Source organism: Indicator indicator, chromosome 6 (assembly GCF_027791375.1).
Source record: "Indicator indicator isolate 239-I01 chromosome 6, UM_Iind_1.1, whole genome shotgun sequence".
Classification (NCBI taxonomy): Eukaryota; Metazoa; Chordata; class Aves; order Piciformes; family Indicatoridae; genus Indicator; species Indicator indicator.
In genome coordinates, this window is record NC_072015.1 from 34,447,838 (window position 1) to 34,473,914 (window position 26,077).

The 26,077-nt window shown below is 39.5% G+C and overlaps 1 protein-coding gene across 1 annotated transcript in view; it reads left to right on the top strand.

The window, feature by feature from the left end:
- Positions 1 to 9,265: 9,265 nt before the first annotated feature.
- Positions 9,266 to 26,077, top strand: part of INVS (inversin) — an 88,623-nt gene continuing 71,811 nt past the window's right edge. The window contains exons 1-2 of the mRNA XM_054381811.1: positions 9,266 to 9,392; positions 15,066 to 15,232. Coding sequence (XP_054237786.1) covers positions 9,287 to 9,392; positions 15,066 to 15,232 — 273 coding nt within the window. The 5' untranslated portion in view covers positions 9,266 to 9,286. The remainder of the gene's footprint in view (positions 9,393 to 15,065; positions 15,233 to 26,077) is intronic.

The following is a 26,077-nucleotide window of genomic DNA, read 5'->3' on the forward strand; positions in this document are numbered from 1 at the left end:
TATCTGACGGTGATAAATCGCATCAACTTTTAGGGAAGAGCACACATAGACGATGATACTGCTGAATCACAAATGAAACATAACACCATGCTTCCACAATAACCTCAAGTGAAAAGAAGCTAATACTTACTGAAAACCATGACAGCTTTAAGACTAAGAGAACGTTCCAACATTTCACATTCATAAACTGTCACCTCTCTTCCAAAGGAAATGCAGAATATATTAAGAAGTAAATGGTCTCAGTTATCCACACCACCTTTCCAAACAAACAACAAAGAGGTATAGTAGTGGTATTTTGAAACCAAATAACCTCCACAGATTGAAGTGCAATAACTGGGAAATCCTGTTACAGTTGTCAGAGGAAGGGGATTAAAAAAAAAAAAAAGAACAAAAGTCCACAGAAATATTCCTCCTTCATTTCCCTCACTACCAGTTGTTGGTTGCTTCTGTTAGCTTCTGCTCCTCAGGGACATTGCACGAGCCTCCCAGTAAAGGAGTAAGTAATATAATGTCTTTTATACATATGGAGAAGAAGTATGTCCAAGACTGTCTTGTTCTCTTTATAGGCAAAGTTATCTATATCTACACACATGTACAGGTAGAGGCAAACATATAGAACAATTGGTTAGAGCAAAGCCAAAGAACCACACCTTGCCTTAGAGGAGAATGTGATGAGCCACTGTTCCGTCAGCATTTATTCCACTTTCTTGGATCCACCTTAAAGATCTATTCTACCCAGTATTAAGCAATATGCCACCATGGCATGAACATCTTAGTTTATAAGGGGTTACATGACATTATTTTACATCTCAATCCAGTCTTGCAATCAGCTGCACATGGTCCTTTACAGTCTGTGCTGTGCACTGCTGCTTCCATTTGGTTCCGGTATTGCAGCAGCAGAAGTAACACCGGCTTGTACTTGAACCATCTTCTCTCCAGCCCCTCTTCATCTCCCAGTAGCCTATTCCAGTGCTAACACATTAAGTTGAAAAGCTGCAAGGGAAAAGGCTTGTTCCAGGACAACTATGTACCCTTGCAACATTTTGTGCTGCAGTCTCCATGCTAGCAATTCAACCTTCAATGAAACCAGGGAGAAGAGTATTACAGTGAGACTCAAAGCCCACTAAAATGTTAGTGTTCTCCTACTGTCAAAATTCTTTAGACAAAAGAATGTCTCTTGATATTGACATTGGATTTTTTTCTTCCTTTTGCAGCATTTTAATTCCTCATCTAGAAAAAAAAATACATGCTTATCCAAAAGTCTGGAAATATAAATAATTTCTTCTAACTTTATTGCTATTACTAAGGAAGACGAGCTCAGTATGCTGTTTTCACAACTACCGCTCACTGTATTCTGTTCTAGGAACAACTGATTTAACACTTATAAGCTCACACCCACAAAATATGCCAACTGCCATGCTCAAACAGGCTCTGCTAGATAGGACATCCTTTGGATGTAGAACAGAGTGCTTTCCTAAACCTTACCAACCAAGATGAGTTATGTTGCTAGTCTTCAGTATTCATGGCTGTCAGTAACAAGGATAAAGTTACCAGAACTTTAAAGTCTATCCTGTACACCTTACCAGATGCGCTGAATGCTACAACAAAATATACTTTGTTAAAGAGTTTTCCAGCTGTTTTAAAGAAAAAGGATCCCTACCAGTCCTGGTTTGCTCAGGACAAGTAAAAGGAATGATTCACTGGCTTGATCTGAGTATGTAACTCAGCACCTCACAACAGGGGGCCATGCCTAATATGATGCTAAAGAATTACACATAGTAGTACATTATTTTAAAAAAAACCTCTGACCTGTACTCTTCTTGAGGTTTTCTGTGCACAGCTCTTTTTAATGACATTAGAGATAGGCTTAAGTGAGCCATGCACAAAGTAATGTCAACTAAAACGTGGAAATGCGACATTTCCTATTTTCTAGTTGACACACATAGATCTAACTGCTGCTTATTGAATTTGCATTGATCAACCGTACCATGAAGAAAGAAAAATGCCTTCATTAACTCATGTCCACTTTGTCAAACTTGTACTTGCTTATTTAAATGACATTTCAAAGCAGTACATACTTGTTGGTTTTGTTCACTGGAGTCTGTACTTAAAACAATAGTAAAAACTAACCTAGCACACATAACCCACAAATGTGGCTCGTTCTTCACTTTAGTCTCTCATATAGTGAGCTAATACACTATAAATAGTAATCTATAAATAAACATTTCAAGTGTGTGTTTTCAAACTGTTGAAATAATTAAACCAGCATTTAGCCAGATAGAAGTGCACATTTCAAAGGTGTAAGTGACTGTTCAGTTGAGTAAGTATTTGTCCTCACGTTTCTACTCATTCATTCATTAGGTGCTACATTACTGCACATTACCCTTTGGATCACCAAAGGTCTGTCTGCCTTTAGGTCCAATTATTTCTTCATTTTTCTGACCAACTCTACTCTTGGAATGTTTAAAACAGATTAATTAAACACATTAGTATCTTAAGACCAAATCCTATTAAACTTACTCACAGAAGTTTGCATTAGCTCTGCAAGACACTTACACTATGAAAGGTCCAGTGCAATACAATCCTGGAGAAGTAAGAATCACTACCTTAGTCTGTTTTAGAAAAATAGAATAGATAGCACGGACAACTTATCTCCACAAAGTCGTCAGTAACTGAGTTTCTGTGTGTACAAAGCCAGAGGGAGGATTAGGTCATGCACGTAATGCCAGTCGGAAAAAGTAATGTTGCAGTCCGACAACTAAAGATAAATTTGACGATGGTACAAGACAGCTCGGGAACACTTCCCGGCCTCGGCCACTTGATTTCGGACGTGGTTACGTCGCTGCAGACATGCTCACAGAAAGGTCGCACAAGCAGCCCTATCCCCATTCAGAAACGGGAACACGCTTCCCTCAGTTTAAGGGCGGCAACGCTGAAACACGGGCGACAAACCGACTCTGGAAAAGTAGCGGTAAGGCGGCTCCTGCTACCGCCCGAGCGTCTGTGCGACCCCCTCGGACTCGCTCGCTCCCCTCGCTTTCCCCCCTTTGGTTCTTGAAGAGGGGAGGGGCGACACCGGCCTTCTCCACGGAACAACCTCAGACGAGGCCCCATCCCTCACCAGGCCAGCGACCCAGGCCCGCGACGGCTCCCGAGCCTCGGCTCGAAAAGCACAGGGCCCGGACCCGGATCCGGACCCGGACCTGGGCTCAGGCCCAGCTCCGCCCCGTCGCCGGCCCGTTCCGGGTCGGCAACCTATCAGCCTCGGCCACAACACCGGGCTCCGCCAACCGGGGCCGCTCCCACAGCCGCCGTTCGCCTTCCTCCCCTCCCCCGCCGAGCAGGTGCCGGCGGAGCGGCCCTGGTCCCCAGCAGCAAAACCGGGGACCGCCACCCGGCTCGATGTACGTCCCCGACGCGCACAAGCAGGGCAAGTGGGAAGACGTTGGCAGCCAGGAGGGAATTGCCCCGAGGCCTGCTGGCCATCCCCACGCCTCCCAGCCCGGGCCGATGCTTCCCCTGGTGGGGCCGTGGCAGAGGAGGAAAGGGCTGTGCGGAACCAGTCGCTCACCAGGACGAAGAGAAGGCAGCCAGGGTCAGGCAGGAGCGAGAAGATGGCGGGTCTCATGGTAGATCGGGCGCCCGGGAGGGGGAGAAATACGGCTCCCACTCTCCACGGCGGCTCCTCACTTCCCCCGTCGCCAGGAAACACCCGGGCAAGTTCCACCGCTGGGCCCCGCGCTCCCCGCCTCCGCCACTGACTTCCGGGTTCCCGCGCCCACGGGACACGCCGGGAAGTGTAGTTCCAGCCCGCTCCGCTGAACAAGCTGCCACCGCCGTTGAGAGGAAGGGAGGAGGCGATCCCAGAACGCACCGGGACTGCCCGCGCTCGGGTCCCTGCCCCGCCCGGTGGTAATGGGTGGAGCCTGGGGGGAGGGAGTGCGATGAGGCGGCGGGTGGGGTTGAGGTGAGTTACGGGGCTCAGCTGCCGCGATAGGGCGGGGAGGGTGGTGGCCGCCATCACCGATTGGGCGAGGTTAACCCTTTCTGCCTTGGCGAGGGTTGAGCCGTGTCACCGTAGCCCCTTCCGCTCTTGTGTGGGCGTTACGGCTTATTGAGAGTTCTGGGGGGACATGGACCCTCTCGCAGGCTCGGTTCAGGGTCTCTGCTAGTCCTCAGCGGTGGCGGGAGCCGTGAAGCGGCTCCGTCGAGCCGGCTCCGCGTGGTCCGGGCGGGTTGAGCAGCCGCGAGGGGCCCACGGAAAGTTGTCCGCGTTTCGTTTGGCGTCGCAGGATCCCGCCTTGGCCCTTAGGTGCCAGGACTGGGAAAGCGGTTTTGGCTGTGGGGAAGATGAGGAATATTGAGGTGCTGGGCTCGTCCGGGTTCTCGTGTCCTCGGAGTTGAGGAAGCAAGTTTGTGTTAGCAAAGCGGGGGAAGGCAGCCATGTGTGAGGGCGCGGAGCGGCTGGTGGGAGGGCTTAGAAGTTTCTGCTTGAGAATAGTGGACTGTCATCGTTCGTTTTTATTTCTTGACGGTTCAACAAATTTGTGGGTTTTGTCATTTCCTGAGTTCTAAGTACTGAAAAGGACATAAAAAATGCAGTGCTTCATACTCCTCTAGTAAAACTTTGTACTTCACAGTATATGTGTGCTTTGAGACCTTGCACAGCGGTCACAAAAAGATCATGGAAAGCTGTACTTCGTGTTCTTCACATTTACAGTATGTGCTAAGTGTCAGGAGTGAAATGCGGTGCAACGCCATTTAAAAGAAAATCTTTTTACATCAGCTTTTCCAAGTCAAGCTCAATTTAGCTCCAGAGAAAGCCTGACAGTCTGAGACTTTTATGTGTGACCCTACAAAAGTCATTTGACCTGTCAGTTTCATAAGCTCAGAACACATATGTGTGTCTATGTATATATATATATATATATGCACACAAATATATATAATTCTTTTTTAAATAACTTAAGTTCCTGCTTCAGATTATGTCGGTTCTGCTATGTCTACCTTAAGAACCTGCTCTCCCCAATCCGTGCAATGAACATCTGAACTGATTTACATTTGAAAGATATTTTGATATTCTTTCATAGCACCTCATTTTTCATTTGGAAATTGTATCAGTAGAATTTGACAGAGTGATCTTGCTTAAATTTTAATAACTTTTTGTTTTGCTGAATAGAAAGAAATATGTAATTCTAATTATCTGTGTAATGCAATATAGACTCACAGTTTAATAGGAAATTTCATACACCTTGAAGAGCTTTTGGTGTCCATACGACTGTCCCTTCATTTCAGGTGACTTGATGTGGCCATTTCTTTCTACATGTTAGCTCAACGAAAAGAGTTACTCACTTGATTCCACTAATACAATGCATATTATAGATAATGCCCAATATCTAGCTTTTTATGAGCAAATCTTGTAGTTATTTCTTTCAGTGTTGTTTTTCATCCTTTATGAGTAAATGCCTCATTTTTTTGTCAATGAGTATCTTTATTAAACAGGTCTTCCAGATACCAGTTTGTCAGGTACACTAGAGAAATATCCAAGAAAGTCACATATTTTCCTTTTATAGTTTATCAGAGAAATTCTGAAATTATGCAGAATTATCTCTTTCAAATGGAGCTATGATATCATAGTAAGAATTGCTGTAGAGAAAATGTTTATTTCTCTCACTTATGTGAATACTGAAACCTCATGCAGATGTGCTTCTTGTTTTCGTGACGGTCTTTCGTTATTCTCTTCCATATGCAGTCAGGTTTTTTTTAAATTGTTCATGTCATTTGGATGCTTCTGGTAGTGTACTCAGTTTTTTAGTATTTACTGAATGTTAACACCACTGTCCCTGAATGTTTTGTGTTGCAGTTTATTTGTTTCTGGAAGGGTGAAATGTAAATAAAATGGAAGAAAATGTGTTAGCAATTACTTTGAGGAATAAAATTAGTAAAATTTCAATGGTGCTTATAGGTACCCTTAATAATGTAGAGAGCCCTGATGTGTTTATTCTTTGTACCCAGAGGAAACTTTTGAGGAAGAGGTGAAGGTAGGTTAAGGATAAGGTGAGTTCTTGTAATTCCAAGTACATGTTAAACTATGTATGCCATGATCCAGCTCTGCAGCCTTTTCCCTCTTTTGCCTCTCACTCAAGCTGCAGTTGACTATTATAGTTTCCTTCATATAGCAAGAAAATCTATATAGCTGTAGGAATAACTTGGACTTTGAATAACTTGTTTGGACTTGCCTAAGTTCTGTCCACCCTGTGTGGTTGTGTATGCATCTTCATTTTCTTGGCTTTCTTAAGCACTAAGTCAAGCTGAGCTTTTCTGTAATTTGTTGTGATGTATTATGGCACTGTTGGTCTGTCTCACATGGCTCTAGAAGTGCAAATGTGGTTAATCTCCTGTCGCATTAGATTCTTTGAATTGCTTTCTGTTCTCTGTTCCTGGAAATCAACAAAGTCATCAATCCATTAATGACATAGTTGTAATTATGGGAAGAATTACCTGCTTGTGTGATAAAACAAGTGTGTAAAAAAATGTGATGGCTTTTCTGAAATACAGAGAGGTTCACCAAACCCAGTAAGTATCAAAGCATTCATCACTTCCAAGAGATATTTAACATCATGGTCATGTTATGCTGACATTCTTGGAAGAAGGGAGAAGTAGGATAGAATCATGTTGTTCTATAGGTTTCAGATGAACAAAAATTAGTCTAAAACTGTTTGTGAGAATAAATACTTTCAGAAAGTTATGTAAGGAGCTCCTCCTCAAGCTTCTTGACAGGCTGGACAGATGGGCAGAGTCCAACAGGATGGCATTCAACAAATCCAAGTGCCGGGTGCTGCACTTTGGCCACAACAACCCCATGCAGAGCTACAGGCTGGGGTCAGAGTGGCTGGAGAGCAGCCAGACAGAAAGGGACCTGGGGGTACTGGTCGACAGTAGGCTGAACATGAGCCAGCAGTGTGCCCAGGTGGCCAAGAGAGCCAATGGCTCCTGGCCTGCATCAGGAATAGTGTGGCCAGCAGGAGCAGGGAGGTCATTGTACCCCTGTACACAGCACTGGTTAGGCCACACCTTGAGTACTGTGTCCAGTTCTGGGCCCCTCAGTTTAGGAAAGATGTTGAATTGCTGGAGCATGTCCAGAGAAGGGCATCGAGGCTGGTGAGAGGCCTTGAGCACAAGCCCTATGAGGAGAGGCTGAGGGAGCTGGGACTGTTTAGCCTGGAGAAGAGGAGGCTCAGGGGTGACCTCATTGCTGTCTACAACTACCTGAAGGGAGGTTGTAGCCAGGAGGGGGTTGGTCTCTTCTCCCAGGCAACCAGCACCAGAACAAGAGGACACAGTCTGAAGCTGCGCCAGGGGAGGTTTAGGCTGGAGGTGAGGAGAAAGTTCTTCTCAGAGAGAGTGGTTGGCCATTGGAATGTGCTGCCCAGGGAGGTGGTGGAGTCACCATCCCTGGAGGTGTTCAAGAGGGGATTGGACGTGGCACTTGGTGCCATGGTTTAGATAGTGATGAGGTTTAGGGTGACAGGTTGGACTTGATGATCTTTGAGGTCTCTTCCAGCCTTCTTGATTCTATGATTCTGTGATTCTATGATTCTGCACCAGTGTTCTCAATGGAGTGCACCAGTGCTCGTGTAGAATCAAGTAACCATTGTGCTCTAATAACCAGTTGCTTCAGGTAGGTATAAAAATGCCATACACGCTTGGTGTTGGGTAAGTGACTGGGATGCTGAAAACAAAAGTTGGGTTCTGGGAAATTGCTTGCTTTATTAAAGTGTGGTGATCCATTGCCTATTTCCACAATGCATATTCTCAAAGGAGTGATAAAGTTAGGCAATACTGTACGTACTCCTGGGTGTGAAGTGACCAACAGATGACAGAGGGAGATCCTTGAACACAAACAAGGAAGTGTTCTAGTAGTGAAGAGTTCTAGTATATGTACTCAAGGAAACTAGCATCTCATGCCTTTCTAGTCACACCATTACTAGCTCTTGTAGGAGAGAGAGAGGGTGGAAAATAAGGTGTTATTTCTTAGAATATGGTGAACCAATTTTCATGGCTTATGAAAACTCAACCTGACAAGCTGCAGGAAAGGGTTGTTCACTGATGCTACTAGGCGTTGTAAGAAACAGCATAGCATGCACTTGGCTGGCTGAGGGCAAGATGGAGAAGCAGCAGTTTCAATGCCAGTGTTAAAAGCAGTTATCATATGTCATACTTCAGACAGTGTCTGAGTTATACTACGTGTTTTCAGGTAGAGTGGATGCAGTACATTGATATGTTGCTGAGTAGATTTGCACAACCACGTGGTTCCACGTTTCTGCTTATTCTGGGGATGTGGTATGAACTGATACCATGGTTGTGTGGATGCTCTTTGAAGAACTAATTAGATTTGCAATGAAACTTCCTGTATTAACTCTCTTATCGGCTCTTCAAGGAAATTTGGAGCTTGTGAAGAAGAATCTACAATTATATTAGAGTACTGGTATTTGATTTATTTTTTTTTTCCTTTGTAAGTAAGGCATTTACCTTTATTATCTCATGCTTAATATCTGCTGTAGAAATTTTTACTTCATTTTACATCGAAGTGAATGTTTTTCTGGTACATTACTAACGTTTTACCCAAACACTGATATTTATAATTATTACTTTATACAGATGTGTATATTTTTGCTGTTTTGGCATCTATCATTGGCCAGTTTGAGACAGGATTTAAAGCCAAACTTCTGGTCTAATTAATTATGGGGTTTTTTACACACGCATTTGCCTGCTTCTCAGGTTTGAAGAACACTAATGATCTGTAAAAAAGCTGATCTGATTATTTCAATTATGCCAGTTGGCAAAATAAAAAAACTTCAGCTTATAAACCTTGATACTAGATAACAAACATCATTGGTTACTGAATTGAAGCATGCATGGGAACACCCTGAAGAACATCCTATTGGATTTGTAGATTACTACAGTGCTATTTGCAGACTTTTTCAAAGCTCATTTGCTGAAACCTGTGTTGAAGGCAATGAAACTATAATATGTGTATATAGAAATGTATCTCTTTAACATAGGTTTCTTCTGTTTGAATTCTGCCTAGAGGTAGATTTAATCCATAAAAAAAAGTGTTTGTTCTTTTCTGTTTTTAACAGAACAGTTTATTATCTTCAGCATTGTTTGAGTCATTTAAATGACTCACTATGAAAACTATTTTATTGCTTTTTTTTCTAGAACTGAATTCCTACAAAAAATGTTGTTGGTGGAGATCTGACCTATGGTAATACCTTGAAAGAGTATGAATATTTCATCAAGCTGCCTATTCAGTGGTTCCTCCTTGGCATCTGAAGTGCATGCTGCTGCTGTTAATGGAGATAAGAGTACCCTCCAAAAGCTAATAGCAGGTAAATTTTTTCATTGTAGATGTGTTTTGATTGCTTAGAATTGAAGCTTTCTGGTTTTGACTTACTGCTCTGATCTCTAAGATATGTTTACATTTCTTAATTATATGTATTTCTAGCATAAATGTGGTCCTGAAAATATGACCACTTTTTCTTACTTGTTATTTCCTCTTGCCTTTGGCTGGTACCTCTATGTGAAGTAAAGCAGAAAGTTCGTAAGTGATACAACCAGAAGAATTATTCAGGACTCCTGTTTCAGGGATTTTGAAAATCTGGACAAGTGCTTTGGGCTGAAATATCATGGCTGCAAATCCTTATTTTTGGCATTGTGTCTGGGGGAAATTTGATAAACTTGTTTTTGCAGATTATTTATTGTATTTAATTAAGTCTTATCACTGCAGTATTTGGAGACAAAATGTTGGCCTTATTTGTTGATACACTAACAACATTTCTTAGGACAAATTAAAGCTAAGGAGGGAGTCTGGTCCTATCAAAGCTGAACAAAGGAAAAGTTCCCATCCATTAAAAATTAAGAAACCAAACATTTTGCCTTCTCTTGCTATCAAAGAGCTTCTTGGTATTACAGGCTAGTAGTTTTAAAAAGCAGTATATTTAAATTCTATGTTCCAAAACCAATCTTACATGCATTCGGAAGGTGACTGTCATATGGTAAGTGAACACTTAGATTTTTAGTACTTCCAATTAAATGCTGTTCCTGATGATACTGTGGAAGTTTTATTTGCTCGGTCTTTTTTGAAAATCACATTCCTGGACCTTGGTAAAAGGACTGTGATATTAAAAGGACCTTGGTCTGTATTTATGCCATTAACTGTCAGTTTTAATGGGTGTAAAGGATTTAATGGTAATCGTGCTAAAGCAGCAGTCAAGTTTCTTTGTGTGCCTTCTGCTGGCCTGTGTTGAAGACAAGATAGTAAGCTATATGAATCTGTTGTCTAAGCTGTATAGAAAGCAGTAAATAGTTCTTTACAATGTGTATCTGATTCTTTCAAAAGACATTTGGAAGTGATCTGACTCAAACAGGAGATAAAAATGGTGGGAACTGACTTTATGGAAGTTCTACTGATTGAAACAAATTTTTTCTTTTGTTGGACCTTCAACTTAGTTTTATCATATAATGGCTCAAACATGTACTGTTTGCATTTAGTGCTATTTGTTCATTGTTTAGTAGCACACTATAAACAACAGATCAGTAGTTGGTAGAATCATAGAATCAGTCAGGGTTGGAAGGGACCATAAGGATCATCTAGTTCCAACCCCCCTGTCGTGGGCAGGGACACCTCACACTAGAATGTATGGAGATGCTTCTAGAAATCTGTGGGATGCAATTACAAAGTAGCTTTAAATACCTGGGTTTTAAAAAAAGTCCTTCTGCTTGCCTGTAGCTGTGAGGAAAAGAAGTCTGAGCTTTCAAGTCCGGGCTATCAGAAGCAACAACAGTTTTGTTAATTTCAGTGTGCTTCTGTTAATCTCACAGCCAAAAGATGTGTTTTGGAAACAAAGAAACAAATACTTCTGTGTTGCTGATACAATTTGTCAAATATACCACAAAACAGCCATTAGAAACACATAAGGAAATCACTATTCTTTTAATGGTGATCATGCTGCAACAAAATAAAAATGCTGCGTGCTGTTTTTACATGAGAGGGGAAACTGCAGAATCTTTTCAGCTTTTGCTATAATAGCAAAATTTGGCTTTTCTGCTTTGTTGTGTCTTGACAGGATATGACACAGACCTTACTTTTGCCAGGACAGGCCAAAAAAAAAAGGAAAAAAGTATTGCCTAGAAGAAGAAGTATGCATCAGAATAATATTTTTAGCTGTTTACCAGGCACTGCTGGAAGTGTAACGTAGTGCCAGAAGTAAATTGAGCAATTGGTGTTACTGCTGAATTTCATGACTGCGCTGTGCAGCTGTAGCACCTAATTGTGGGCATTGCATCAGCATTACCTGCGTGTGTGCTGGATTGCTTAACAATATTCTCTTAACAGCCAAGCTTTGCATCTTGATTATGTAGCTAGAGGTATATGCAGTAACATGAAGTCTGACTTTCTCCTTTTCAGGAGTCAGACTTGGTTACTCTTTGAGTGTTCCCTATTCAGCTATTAATATAGGAGGGGCATAGAGGCTGGTTCAACAGTCTCTTGGAGCAGCCTCTCTAACCAGTTCCATGTCTTTTTTTTCCATCTGTAGCTTGATGGAGCATGGGCAACTGTATACAAGCATATAGATTATATTTACTTATGAAGATGGGTGTATCATCTGCTTCTTAATAGCCTGTGGTTTTTAAAGAACAGGTGCTTGAAATAAAACAATGTATTCTGGATACTATGTTCCTTCTGACATCCTGTGCCAGTAAGAGGTATAAGTAGGCAGAATCAAAGGTAAGTAGAAAATTTATGTAGAGAGAGGAGGTTTTGGAACAAAGTGCCCCTTTATGTTGACCACTGGTAATGCTTAATTGCAAGACTTCCTTAAACAATTAATTAATTAAATACCATAATATACAGTACATGCCAAGTGTTTATTGTGTAAACCAATGCTCCAGCAGAAGTGTGCTTATTGCTTGCATTGCATGAGTTGCCTAGTATTGTATCACTTTTTTTTTTTTTTTTTTTTTTTTTTTTTTTTTTTTTTTTTTTTTTTTTTAGAATTGTGTATTCTGAGATTTTGGGGAATACAGTATTTTTTTTTATATTTCATACAACATTGAACACATGTTAATTAACAATTCTTCAGTGTTAAAACCCATATATGGCTTTAATCTTAAGCATTCATATTTCATAGAATCATAGAATGAATTAGGTTGGAAGGGACCTTGAGATCACCCACCCCAACCTCCCCACCATGGGCAGGGATGCCTCGCAACTAGACTCAGCTGCTGAAGGCCTCATCCATCCTGGCCTTGGCTACCCCCAGGGAGGAGGCAACACCCCCAGGGAGGAGGCAGGATCTTGGTTTGCACAGGTCTATGACCTACATGCAAGTAGTCAACCTGTATCTACACCTAAAGTTCTTCAGCTCTTCACAGGCTGTTTTAACCTAGAACTTCACATGACTTGATGTGATGATGAGCTACAGGGTGCCTCACAATGTGAAGAACTGTTGAGCACACTCTGTGCTGGCATGCGTCAAGGTGCTCCACAAGGAGCTGTGTTCACAGCACAGACTTTACTGCTACCATTATTACTTCTGGGGAAAAAATATTTGTAGGATTATTTTGCATTTGACAATTTTTTTTGTAGATTAATGGGGTTTTAATTGCTTATAGGAACACAAAAATGTGTATAATAGTCCTTAAATTGAGGTGTCTTTTGAGTCCAGCTCCTCATTCTAAAACCCTTGTCACATATTGTTTGCATACAAATGCTTCTAAATCTGACATGATGATTCTTTGGAAATATTAACCATAAAGTCATGCAGTTGCATGTTTCTGTTTGATTCTCTTTGCTTTATTTGTCCATGTTCTGCAGTGTGGATGGTGGAATAAAACTCAAATATTACAGAAGACAAGATTCTTTCAATTAACAAGAGATGATCTGTCTTCTAATAATTAAGCAGAATTCACCTCCTCTTTCCTTCTGCCCTTTCTCCCCTTCTGGATTAAAAAATGCGTAGAAATGTTAGTATCTAATGTGACTGCTTGGACAGACTAAGGAAGTGATGAGGTATGAATATGAGAGTTACCTTTTGGAATTGAGCCCCTTGATTCCATGATAATGAAAGTTATTTTTGTATGTTTTGGGTAAATGGCTACTGAGGATATGATTCTAAAACTAAATTGTTAGAAATCATCAACTGACTGGCAACCCAGAAGAGAACCAACTCTTGGGTTGATCTCTGCTGAGTAGGAAGACCTGGATCAGTGTTACTAAATAAGATTTTGCAACTCTTGACCAGGTATACAGAGAAAAGCAACATAAGCAAGCTATAGTTGTGTACTCTGAAAATGGTGAAGGACATTAGGATGTAAACACTTGCTTTGGAGAATGTAAAGATGAGCCTAAAGACAGTGTGAAGTGAATACAAATGCACTTAAAATGCAGAGTTTAGGAAGGTCAAAGGCAAGTGAGCATGGCTAACATCAGTGTGAGGGTGGATACTGAAAACCAAGGAAGTGTTCTTCAAAAAACTTTTGTCTGAGAAAGGTAGACACAGGTCAGTAAAAGACTGTTTTGGTGTTAGGAATAATTACCAAGAGACAATTGCTTTGTAAAGCTAGTGAATTGTTAAGGTGAAGGGACAGTCAGAGAAGGCAAGCTTGTGGGAGAAGAACAAAAAGGTTGTTTTTCTATATCTGCAGTCACAGAAGAGTTTGGAAAGGTTCCTAAACTGTTTTTTACAGACCAGAAAGTGTTTTCTCAATGAAAATCACAATTTCTAAGCAAGAGAAGATGCTATTCTCATGATTCATTCTGTAACATGGTTTTAAAGGAACTCAGAAATGGAGTGAGCGAGCAAATGTTGGCTCTAGCTTGCATTATCCTGCTTAACAGTGTTGGTTTGGGGTTTTTTTGTGAGAGGCTTTGTTGGTAGAGAATGAATTTTAATTCTTGATATTCCCTTTAATCTACTTGACTCTTCTGCTGGGTGAATGAATAGAAATTATAATGAAGAATACAGTTACTGGTTAGGTAGATAAGTATAATATGCTAGAGGAGAATGAAGATTGTGTTTGTAAAGGAGGAGCATGCATCTGCTTTGGTTCTTCGCAAGCATCAACAACCAGGCAAGCCAGGGACTATTTGAAATGAAAAATTAATTTAGCTGTTAAAATTCAATGTTCCCTCAATAACTGTAGACAGTATTGCTACCTGGGAGATTATGTTTAAAATTGGGATGTGTAGGATAGTTGATACCCATTAATTTATAGGTGCTAGTTTCTGTGTGGTGACATAGTAGAAATGTGAAACTTTATAGCGAAGGGTGCATACTGGTGTGTTTGGGGGTTTTTTGACTATGAATAGGAACACAATGTTTTGAAATTTTTTTTTTAATAGGACTTCAGACTTCTTTTTTAGCTTAATTGCTGCCTTACTAACCTTAACGATTCAAGAAAGCTTGAGAAGTATTTTAGTAGTTTCCATATTGTAGGTCACTATGAAATAAATACCCATATTGATGTAATATTGACATGTGTTTTCTTTTTAAATAACCATTGCTGTGAGTAGGCTTCAAAGGTTGTTTTAGTTACAATTTTTATGGGTTTAAGAAGGGCTATTTGGTTTGTGTGCAGTTACAGAGAATCACAGAATATTAGAGGTTGGAAGAGACCTCGAAAGATCATCTAGTCCAGCTCCCCCTGCCAGAGCAGGATCACCTAGAGAAGGTCACATAGGAATGCATCCAGGCAGGTTTTGAATAATCTTTGCAGACAGGAGCTGTATAACTATTTTTAAATTCTTTACAGTTATACCACTGCAGAATGTTACTGGTGGTAGGCATATTTGTGGAAGAAATGTTTTCTGAACGTACTTTTTTTCTGTAAATATATTTTGAAATGTCCTATAAATGTCTATCTTATACTCCGTTATTTTAATCACCTGTTCATTTGTGAGCTACCATTTTAATTAAAAAAGTACTACTTTTAGTTAGATAATCAGAAACTTAACTGGTTCATGTGATTTTTAATTTTTTATTTATTTTTTTTTCTTTTAGGAAACTCAGAACTGAAAGATAAAGAGGATCAGTTTGGAAGGACTCCACTTATGTATTGTGTACTGGCTGACAGGTTGGATTGTGCAGAGGCATTGCTGAAGGCTGGAGCTGATGTTAACAGAGCTGATCGTAGCCGAAGAACTGCTCTCCATCTTGCTGCACAAAAGGTAATTACATTGCAGTTGCTAATTATGTAAACTTGTGGTTTTCACAGCAGGTATAAAGGAGGTTTTCCTGTACTGCATAAGGATCTTGTATCTTTAGAGGCTTTAATTATTTTAGAGGCAAATAAGGCTATGAGCTTTTTAAAATCTTGAGCCATCTCAAAGGAGGTTTTTTTTTTTGTATTTTGGTGTTTTTTATGGAATGTATTTGTAGTTGTCTGCTGCAATTCATTGTGTCTTTAAGAACTTGTACTTTTTAGAGAAAATAGCCCTTGTCTATTTTGGGATAGTCAGTGTCATGTTAGGGGTAATATCCCTATGTCTGCCTGTCTCGGAGCCCAGGACTCTTACTGGAAATATTTGGCTCTGACAGAAGATGAGAAAGTTAAAACAATCAAATGGTTTAATTTATTAAAGCAACAGATACAACAGCTTCTGGATTGCTGGTGATAAAGGTACTAAATGCTCTCATATAAAGAGCACCTCTACCACCTTGCCTTGCTGGCTTGTGTGATGGTTTGGCCCTGGCTAGGGGCCAAATGCCCACCAAAGCTGCTCTATCACTCCCCCTTAGATGGACAGGGGTAGAGGGGAAAATATAACAAAAGCCAGCTATGAGATAGAAGCAATAATAAGCAAAGAATAATAAGCAAAAGCAACAGACTGTGGAAGTGAAAAGCAGAGAGAGATGTTAGACTCTGCTTCCCATCAGCAGGACAATGGTTGGTCTTGGGAAGCAGGGCTCTCTATGCTTGGTGGTTCCTTTGGAGGACAGATGCCATGGACCAATCCCCCAGACTTCCTTCTTTCACTTGGTTCTTGTATTAGCTGATGTCATATGGCATGGAATGTCCCTTGGGCCAGTTTGGGTCAGCTGGCTCGGCTTTGTTCCCTTAGTGTACTCTTAGAGCAGGGAAGTGTTGGAAAAGCACAGACTGGGTGCTCAGCTCAGCAGTAGCCAAAACACTGATGTGTTATCTACAGCACTGCAAAGCACAGCACTAGAAAGATGCTTTGAGAATTAACTCCAGCTCAGCCCAAACCCAAGCCTTTCTTTCCTAGTATCTTACAGCTGAGTTGAAATAGGCTAATTTGTTTCTTTGATTACATACGTCCTAATGAAACAGATTCATAGAATCCCAAAATGCTTAAGGTTGGAAGGGACCTTTAAAGATTATCTAGTCTAACACCCTCTCAGTGAGCAGGGACACCTTTGACTAGATCAAGTTGCTCAGAGCCCAGTCCAACCTGACCTTGAATGTTTCCAGGGATGGGGCATCTGCCACCTCTCTGGCCAACCTGTGCCTGTGTTTCACTATTTCACTGTCAAATAATGCTTCCTTGTATCTAGTGTAAATTTCCCTTCTTTTGGTTTAAAGCCATCACCCCTTGCTCTGTTGCAACAGGCTCTACTAAAAAGACTGTCCCCGTCTTTCTTATAGGCCCTCTTTAAGTACTGAAAGGTGCAATAAGGTCTCCTTGGAGCTGCCTTTTCTCTGGACTGAACAACCCCAACTCTTTCAGCCTGTCCTTATAGGAGGTGCTACATCCCTTGGATCATTTTTGTGGCCTTCCCTTGGAGTCACTCCAACAGGTTAATGTCCTTTCTGTGCTGAGGGCTCCAGAGGTGGACAACAGTATTGCAGGTGAGGTCTCCCAAGAGCAGAGAAGCAGAGTCACCTCCCTCAACCTGCTGGTCATGCTGCTTTTGATGCAGTCCAGGATGCAATTAGCCTTCTAGGCTGCAAGTGCACATTGTTGACTCATTTCTAACTTTTCTCTGAGTCCTTCTCCGCAGGGCTGCTCCCAGTTACACCATCCCCTGTATTTTAGTCATCATGCATAACCTTGTTTCCAGTGTACCCGAGTTAACTTCATCTTTGTAAGTGACGTTATTGTTTCAAAGATAGGTATTTTTATAAATGTCAGAGACTTTGAAAATTGCTGAAAGGTACTGTTCTTGCCTAAGTGACCTGATAGGCATGCGCATGTTTTAAGCATATTTAAAAATTGTATTTCCACCAGGTTTTAAAAAATACATTTTATCCTATTAAAGCAATATACATTCTTGTTTAAATCCTTGTATGTTCATATTGTGGATACTGTATTGTTGCTATTCAAGGCAAGAGATCTTTCCTTGGCACAGTATCCATGAACTGCATCTGCTCTTCATTTCCTTTATGTCTTGCTGCAATCATGAAAGGGCATTTTATACTACGTGATGCTTGGACTATCTTACATGTGCTTTCAGTTGGCAGTGCAGCTGAAAAAAACAGGTACCATCTTTAACCCATGCTGTTTAAGCAAATTTTGTTTAGTCACCCACTTACTGTGTAATGTACTAGACAGATGTGATTCACCCCATAGCCACTTACGTGCTTGTGCCATCATAGTGCTGGAGTGGCAAAATGCAGTGAGGGGACAGCCCTTGCAGCTGCTTTCCATTTGGCTGACTTAGCTCTTCTTGAAGCTGCATTCTGTCTTCTAGCCAGTTACTCACTATTGATGTCAGCTTATAAAATTAACATTTCATGTGTGTAAAATTTTGTCTTCAGTCTTTCCTTATTGACATTTTAAGATCTATATTTCTGTAATGAATGCCTTCAGGAAAATACATGGAATCAAAATTCAAATGAGCTTCATGTTTTGTACAGTTCTGGCTTTTTAAATAACGTTTTGCATTTTTCTTATTCCTCTCTGTTATTTTTTTGTTTATGTTCTTTTTTTTCCTCCAAAAGTAAACAAAAAAAATTAAAAAAAAAATCAACTTCTCAGTAACTAATAGTGAAAGTTGATTTTCAGACAGAAATAGAAAAATTTTGTGAGAATTTCGGAAACTTTGTCAATGTTGTTTAATCATGAATCTATGTATTTATCAGGGCCACTGTAAATTTTTGTTGTGTTCAGGGTTGTCATGTTTGTTATTACTGTTGCATAAGGATTTTATTTCATAAAAGCATTTTTTCCAACCCTTCAAAATGTTTCAAAATTCAGATGCTTGTTTGTTGACAATACCGAGTTTTTCTTAAATTTAAGGTAAAAATTACAGCATTACCCATGTGGTCATGCAAAATATTAGATAATGTGATAGAGTCTTACAGTAATTCCTTAATCCTTCCTCTTTGGAACCTCTAATTCCTGTTTAAGTACTCTGTTATTTGCAGTTATGTAGATGATCCCTTCCTAGGGATTCTGGTGCTTTTGCTTGTTTTCCTTCATATGTCCTAGAAGCTATCTTTCAGAAATGTGAGCGGTCAAAGTAACTGTGGTTTGCTTTGGATATCAATAAACAGTATCAAAATTTCTACACTGGGTATAAATGCTCTTATAGTCTGTATCAAAAATACCCTGTTACCATAGCTAGGCAGACTGACCCATGCCATTCCATGTTCTTTCACTTCAAAGGGTTTCAACACAGGCAGAAAGCAATTCTGGCAATTGCCAGGGCAATTTCCGTAACCCTGTCTAATGCAGTTTTAATATCTAGGTAATATTTAGCAGTTAATGAGGAAACTGAGGTCTCAAAACTCAAAGTTGCTATGTCATCCTTGTCTTGCCATGTTTTGTCCATATACCTTTTGTCACTGAAGTGGGTCTGCAAAGCAGTAGTTATCTGGAAAGATGCATCAGGTTCTCAATAAAGGGCAATTTTAATCTTTGTCTGAGATTTCATTAATGATATTCTGGATTATTTGCAAGAAGGAAGAGTTAGGTTATTCCCTGATTTATTGGTCCACCTCCCCACCTTTCTTTGGTAGCAGATTAAGCACAAGTGTTCTCATACCTTTCCTTGCAGAAAGTTCCTGAATTAATAAGGTAGAGTCAGAAATTTCAGCTGTTAATACTACTCAAAAATAGAAATGCTTTTTGAAAATAACTGTGGTTATACACTGATTTGATAAACTTTCAGTGGTTGCTTAATGATAATAATTAATGTTCTTGACGGTGAGTCTTCCGTTTGGTGGTACACATCCTTTGTACTGCAGCTTTTAAGTTTTACACATCTGTTGGTCTAAAACCATTTTTAATGTCAATAAGGAGCTAGAAATGTAAACTCTTAAATGTTTCTCTTGCTGGGAAATACTCAAAATATGCCTTAATGCAACATGAGATTATGGAGTGAGAATAATTTCATGCAACTATAGCAACATGTTGCAGACATCTACATATAAGCTGATCATTTAGATCACTTTTATAATGAATGCACTTTAGAGTGCAGGTCATTCACCCTAAAGTACAGATAAGTACCTTAGGGCACGCTTACTAGTTCAGTCATCCTTTCAGGCATCTGGCTGATGTAGGTTTTCATGCAGGGATTTTTGGCAAGTCATCTGTTTCAACTCTTCAGTGACGTGGTCTTTTGTGTTATCTGCCTTGTCTTTGTCAGCCATAAGATGGAGATGTTTCAGTCCTTGTAGGCAGAAGGCCGTGTAAATGAAGTTACTTGGGGTTTCTTCGGTTCCACTCTAAAGGTAGAATGCTTTAGTCTCTCGTTAAATGGATAGGTCTCCTAAGCAGTTTAGAAAAAGTGTGCACCCTTAAAAAAAAAGGAGAGGTCGAATCATTAACTTCAGAAATATTGAATTAAAAACCAATCAAACGAAAAAGACCCATAAAACAATCCAACCCACCAGAAGAATGATGCAAAATGTTGCAGGAGTGCTCTTCTGTTTATTGCTGTGGGAATTTTAGAGGACAGTTTTAACTTTATGAACATGGATGTCATTTACTGGGAGCTGAAAGAGTGACTGATCCAGAGATTCCACACTGAGGACTTGTATTATTATTGGGTACAAGTCATTTAAGATGGTAGATTTTAAATTATTGTGAAATAGACAGTGGAGACAGGTAGGAGTACTGGGAGTCTGTAGTTAACCTACAAACATTTATTTCCACTTGTAAGCATTCTGGTAACAATTTACTTCTAATCTTTATTTGCAACTTGCTTAACACCTACCTGTGATAATTCTGAACTGAAATGCTTCTACATACCAAAATTACTTGTATATGTTTTTGTTTTTAAATTTCTCTTCCGTTAATTAATTGCAGTTTAATATATGAAAAAAAAAAACCAACAACCAACAATAGGCCTGATTCTTTCAGAATTTCTCACAGAGGATGCTCACTTGCTAACAATCTGTTTACTCTGGGGAAGTAGCAATCTCTATGAATACCTCAAGCACAACCTTTTCTGTTAACAGGGATAGAAGAAAAAATTCAATAGTTTCATTGCTGGATGCTAATAATATGCATTTAAAATAATCTATTAGGATGCTTAACTGTCAGGAGGATATTAATTTTGCCTTCGGGAAGATTAATACCACCCCAGTGGGAAAATGTCTTTCATTATGTTGAAGAATTAAATATTCTGTAGCTTGTACTAATTCTTTGCTGACACAATTATTGACAAATTAGAATAGATCCAGGATGCAGTTACGAATTCTGTGTAAAGTAGGTGGGTGTATTTTGATGATTTTAAATTGTGAGCTTGCTTAAACTATAAAAGTATGGTTATTCTTGTATGCCCACCAGTAACCATACAGGTAAAGAAGAAAAGACAGCCTGTGGCAAGCATAAGATACAGCACAAAAATTTGAAACAGAATTTAATTCACTTATTTTATGAAGACTTATTCCCAAGCCTTACCTAGTGAGTACAGTCAAGGTAGTTCAAGAGACCCAAAATCCAAATGCTGTTTGCAGGTTTTTTTTATCCAAGTAAAAAGACATCTGTATTAAAAGCTCCTGAATAAAACTTCCCTGGAGCAAGTTTTTCCCTCACTACCTTTTTCAAGTTTTGGTTTCTCAAATCATTCATAAGGCATTAGGTAAACTGTATGAAGAGCACATGTGCTTCTAACTTTTTCTCGGTCCATATGATGAAAATAAATCATTGTGCCTTTCAGAGATGGTGGTGGTCAGTTTGTGTTCTTTTTTTCCCTAGGCTGGGTAACCTTTTGTGATGATCTCCCTTAAGTGAGAGCTCCTAACGAGTAATACAAATTCTGTGCATACAGGTTCATGAAGTGTGAATGAGCTTACATTCCTTATGTCATACTTTCATAGAACATACAATTTAATCAACATGACAAATCTGAACAAACTAAGGTGTGTGAAATGGGAATGTTGGCCAGCTAGTCAGAAGAGCACGACTCTTTTTATATGCAGGACTATAGTTTCCTCTGTGTTTAGTTCAGCCACAGAGAATAACCATGATATAGATGTTTACTTTCCTGAACAAAGGGTTCTCTCTAGTGAATGCACCCTGAAGGTGCTCAAGGGCAGAAGGCAGAGTTTTGTTGTATGTGATTTCCATATGTTGTGTAACAGATAAGCTGATCTAGCTACCAAAGGGTTGGACCTGCCCATGGCCTTTTGAACTCTTTTCACAACTGCAGACCTGCTCTCTGTTCAGTGAGTCAACAGAAAAGGAACTCTACGAAATAACAATTTTCTGCCTGTTTAGCGCAAGTCCTCGTGTTCCCAAATGTTTTTAGCTATTGTCTGTGCTGACGCTACCATTGATCTGTGCTTTAAACACTATTGAAATGGGAAAAAATAACTACAGGAGACATTTAAGACGACAAACCTTACATTGTTACAGAGACCTGATTTACAATGTAGTCCCCCCAAAAGCTGTGCTGTCACTGCTGAGGAAGAATAATAAAGCAGCCAGAGAGTTTGCAGGGCTGGAACTTCCTAAATGAACTCTGATATCATAAAAAATATTCTTTAAAACGTAGGTAAGTATTTAGCATTTGTGTTGAGCAAAAAACAGAGAACCCTTTGAAAGGGTTTTATGTTTGATAAATAGCAGCTGTGGCTTTCTTTCAGGATCTTGTGTGGGCCTCAAATCCTCCTTTAGATGGTTCTTTATATTTCATTAATATTTCCATTATGCCTCTGTGGTAACTTGTCTTGATTTACTTCTCAGTGAGCAAAATACTGAAGTACAAAAAAGTGATCTTGAAATTAGTGTTGATTTTCTCTTGCAAATTCAGCGTTCTGATGTAGTTCCAGAGTATCTTAAATTTCACCATTTCTCCACTGAAAGGTGCAGGGTGGCTTGAAACACAATCATACACAAAAGATTATACCAGATTGAAGCCTCTTGTTAGATAATCTCTTTTGCATGTAGCTGGAGAGGGAAATGATTGGTATAAAAAGGTTCTGGGAAATATGAGAAATACTATGAGAATCATCAGAAGACCATCTTGTATATTCTTCAACTTCAGAAATTCTGTATCTTGATTCATTGGTGTATCAGTGGCCTGCAGGAGAGAGAACGCTTTCCAAGTCAGCTGTAGTAAACATCATAGAGCAGCAGCATTGTGACAGAAAGCTTGACCATAGTTTTGTTGGGATGGAGAGCTTGGTTTGGGCGCTACTTTGCAAAACCAATATGTGATTCTCATATTTCCAGGCAATATATATTCAGCTTGCACACTTCATCATGCCTTGTAAAAAGATACAGACATATACGGTATTGGATGCTCATTAAGTTACTATAGCCATTTGGTATCCACCAGTCAGCTCGCTCTACTGTTGAGCTCTGGGTTAAAATCCAGCCACTTCTTTTGTCTGCAGAAGATAAAACTGTGGAAATGGTGTTCTGTAAGTCAGGTTTCATTTGCACAGCAGATACTAAGGCATGTGAATCTGATTTCTCATTGGTTTTATGTTAGTATGAAATCACGTTTTAAGACAAGGTTATGCAAAAGTTTACATGTCAAAGTGGTTCTTTTGACTTCAAGATCAGAATTTTAGAGTAGCTGAAGATGGGACTGTCTCTGTATTGACTGCACTGCTAGATACGGTGTGAATGTCTATAGGCTATGGCACATGTTACAACATTAAATTATTTTAAATGTCTGTTAGTTGCTAAATTTTCTTACTCAAAAAAAGCAAGTTTGAAAACATTGCTTGCAATTTGTGACTACCTCCCTAAATACTTTCCATCAGTCATTTTGAGCATCAAAGGAATTATATCATGGGTAAACAAAAAACATAGTGGCTGTTGTTGCCTTTGGGTAGGATTGGATTGTGGAAGAGAACAAATATCACTCAATGAGGCATTCAAACGCGTTATAAATATCTAAGGGGTTTGCTGTACACAGAATGTTTCTATCTACTTCCAGTTGTCATAGCAAAATAATATTCTTTTCCCCATTTAGAATAGTAGAAGCAAAAACTGTAGATGAGTGGGGAAGGTTTAAAGAGAGTTTGCAGGAGAACCTGTGGTGTATTTAGGCAAATACTACACAGCAGAGTATGTTTGCAGGGAAAGGGATGGACCAAGTGTAGTGCCTTGTCTTTTACATGGTCATGAAGTGGTGGTTGCCAGTTGCCTGGCACAGTTGGTTACTGGCAGCTGTCATTGTTCCATCTATATTTTGAAGGATTGTTTTATTTACAAGGGTTAGACATGGTTCTTTAGGGCACGGTTTAACAGGCAGGGTGGTATTGGGTTGATGGCTGGACTCAGTGACATTAATGATCTTCTACAAACTGAATGATTTTATGATTCTGTGGTTACAAACCTGATTTAAAAGTAGAACAAAGGACAAATATGTCTAAGGCTTTTGTGAGGATGAAAGGATTAGGTCCTGCTATGTGTTAAGGATGTTCAGATACAATTCTCAGGGAGGCACATCTCCTGGAGCATAACCTGAAAAACATAGTGGTATACAGTATCTGATTCTGACTTGTAATAGGGGAAAAAAATTCACACTTATCAAGAATAGTGATCATAAACCAAATAGCATAAATCAGTCTCCCAGAAGAAGCCCTGGGAATATAGGGGAGGCAGATCATCAGGTTAGTAACTCTAATACCTATACAAAGATATTTACAGATTTTGCTAATAAGATTAGACATTAGGAATAGTAATTTTGCTTTACTACTTGGCACCAGACGGCCCTCTGGTATATAACATTGGGGTTTTAGCTATCGCAGTTAAAGATTAATTAAAAAAAACAGCTTTTAAAATTGAGAGAGAAAGCCAAAGGAGAATGCATTTAATGAACTAGGTAAAGGCACATTGGGAAAATGATATGTATATGTATTCCTTTCCTCTGTAAATGAGGTTATGTGCTCAAATGAATGAGAATCTGCTAAGTAAGAACAAACCATCACAGTGAGTATAATCTAGGATAAGTAGAAGGTTTATCATATGAACAGTGGGGAAAATGTTGATGCTGTAAAACCCAAAGAGTTCCCAGGAACACTGTGGACTCACTGTCACCACTGTTAGCAGTGGTGGGCAGTCTTGAACGAAAAAAGAGTTTGGAGTGAGTTTGCTCAGCTCTCTCAAATGCAGAGAATAGGGTTGGGTGCACTGTTAGAGGTCTGGAGGGGACTCAGGGCTAGGGGTGCTGAACTCTGCTCCTTTTGGAAAAGGCAGAATGGTATTAAAAATGGGGGGGTATCACTGTAGATAAAAATATGTCTACTAAATGGTACACTACATTATTTAAAAGCTATTATGTTTATCTCCTATTTGCAGTGATTTATTATATTTGGTGTACATTTTTGAGCAGTATAGTAATAATTTTAATTGCTTCCTAGAAACATTATATACAATTTCAGTTTCTCAAGCTATTTTTACTGGCTTGCCAATTTACCTGAATGTCCTGTAGCTTCACTTTTTCTTTGGGCAGTAGTAATCTTAAGTGGTATGTTTGCCAAACTATGCAATTAAATATCTGTATTTTTACTGAATTGCTCATTTTTTAAAGAGCTTAATCATCTGACTGAAATGATTAATATGCCTTCATTTCCAAGAGTATTTTGCAAGCTAAGTGGTTAAAACAGTCTCAGCATGAATACTATGCAATTTGGTTGTTAATTTTTTTTACTGAATAAATCTTTTTACAGTGTTTACATTTTTTTTAAATAGTATCCTGTTGCACTTGCATGTAATTTTCTACATCTGTACAACCTAAATGTTACAAAGGAACATTTTCCTCAAACTAGATATTTTTCGAAGAGGAATAGCAGATACTCACATTTTATGTCTTCTTTCACTAAAGAAGCTTTTCTTTTATTGAAGTTCTAATGTAATTTGATTTAGTATTATCCTATTGTTGGTAAATTCAGAAGTGCAGGCATCCCTTGCTGGAAAATACATTCTTTTTGGCATAGTTGAGAAACCCACTAATTAACTACAGCAGGGAAGTACTAATTGCTTTTAAACTGCTTCAGGAATTTGTGTATTTTTACTCATGTTATTTTTGTGGCTGCATGATCTTAACAACATTCCTGTGGTTGTGCTTTTTTTAAATTTATTTATTTTAACGTTCTCTTCCTATCATTTGTTGCATTAAACAGCCTCTAATCTTGCTGTTAATATCTTTGGATAGTGGCACTGTAAATGTAACAAATGGCGTTGCTGCTTTTCATTTTGCCTTAGAGTGATGTGACTTGTGAGGGCCTGTGTAACTAGATGCTGCTTATTGTCCTAGAGACAGACCATTGTTTTTTTTGAGAAACAATCCAAGAAAACCTCTAATGATAAATTCAAATGATGTAGTGCTGGTTTGTATCACCAGCCTGATAAGAATGCTTCCCAGCTCGAGCTTGGTTTTCTGGGGTTAATTTTCCCAGAGTTTCCGCCTGGGCTTGAGAAGAGCTCTGTAAAAAGGGAGTCAGTACAGCCTAGTGGAGAGCAGAGTCATGAGCATTTGCATCTCTGGAATGTTTTTATTGACAATCGGTAGTCTGCTATTGACATTTGTGTCCCTTGATGATACTTCTATCCTAGCTTATCTTTGCTGGTCAAATGCCTTAATTGTTCTGGCCTTTAATTCAGTCAAAGTTGGAGCACGACTGGAAGAGAAAAGAGAAGGAA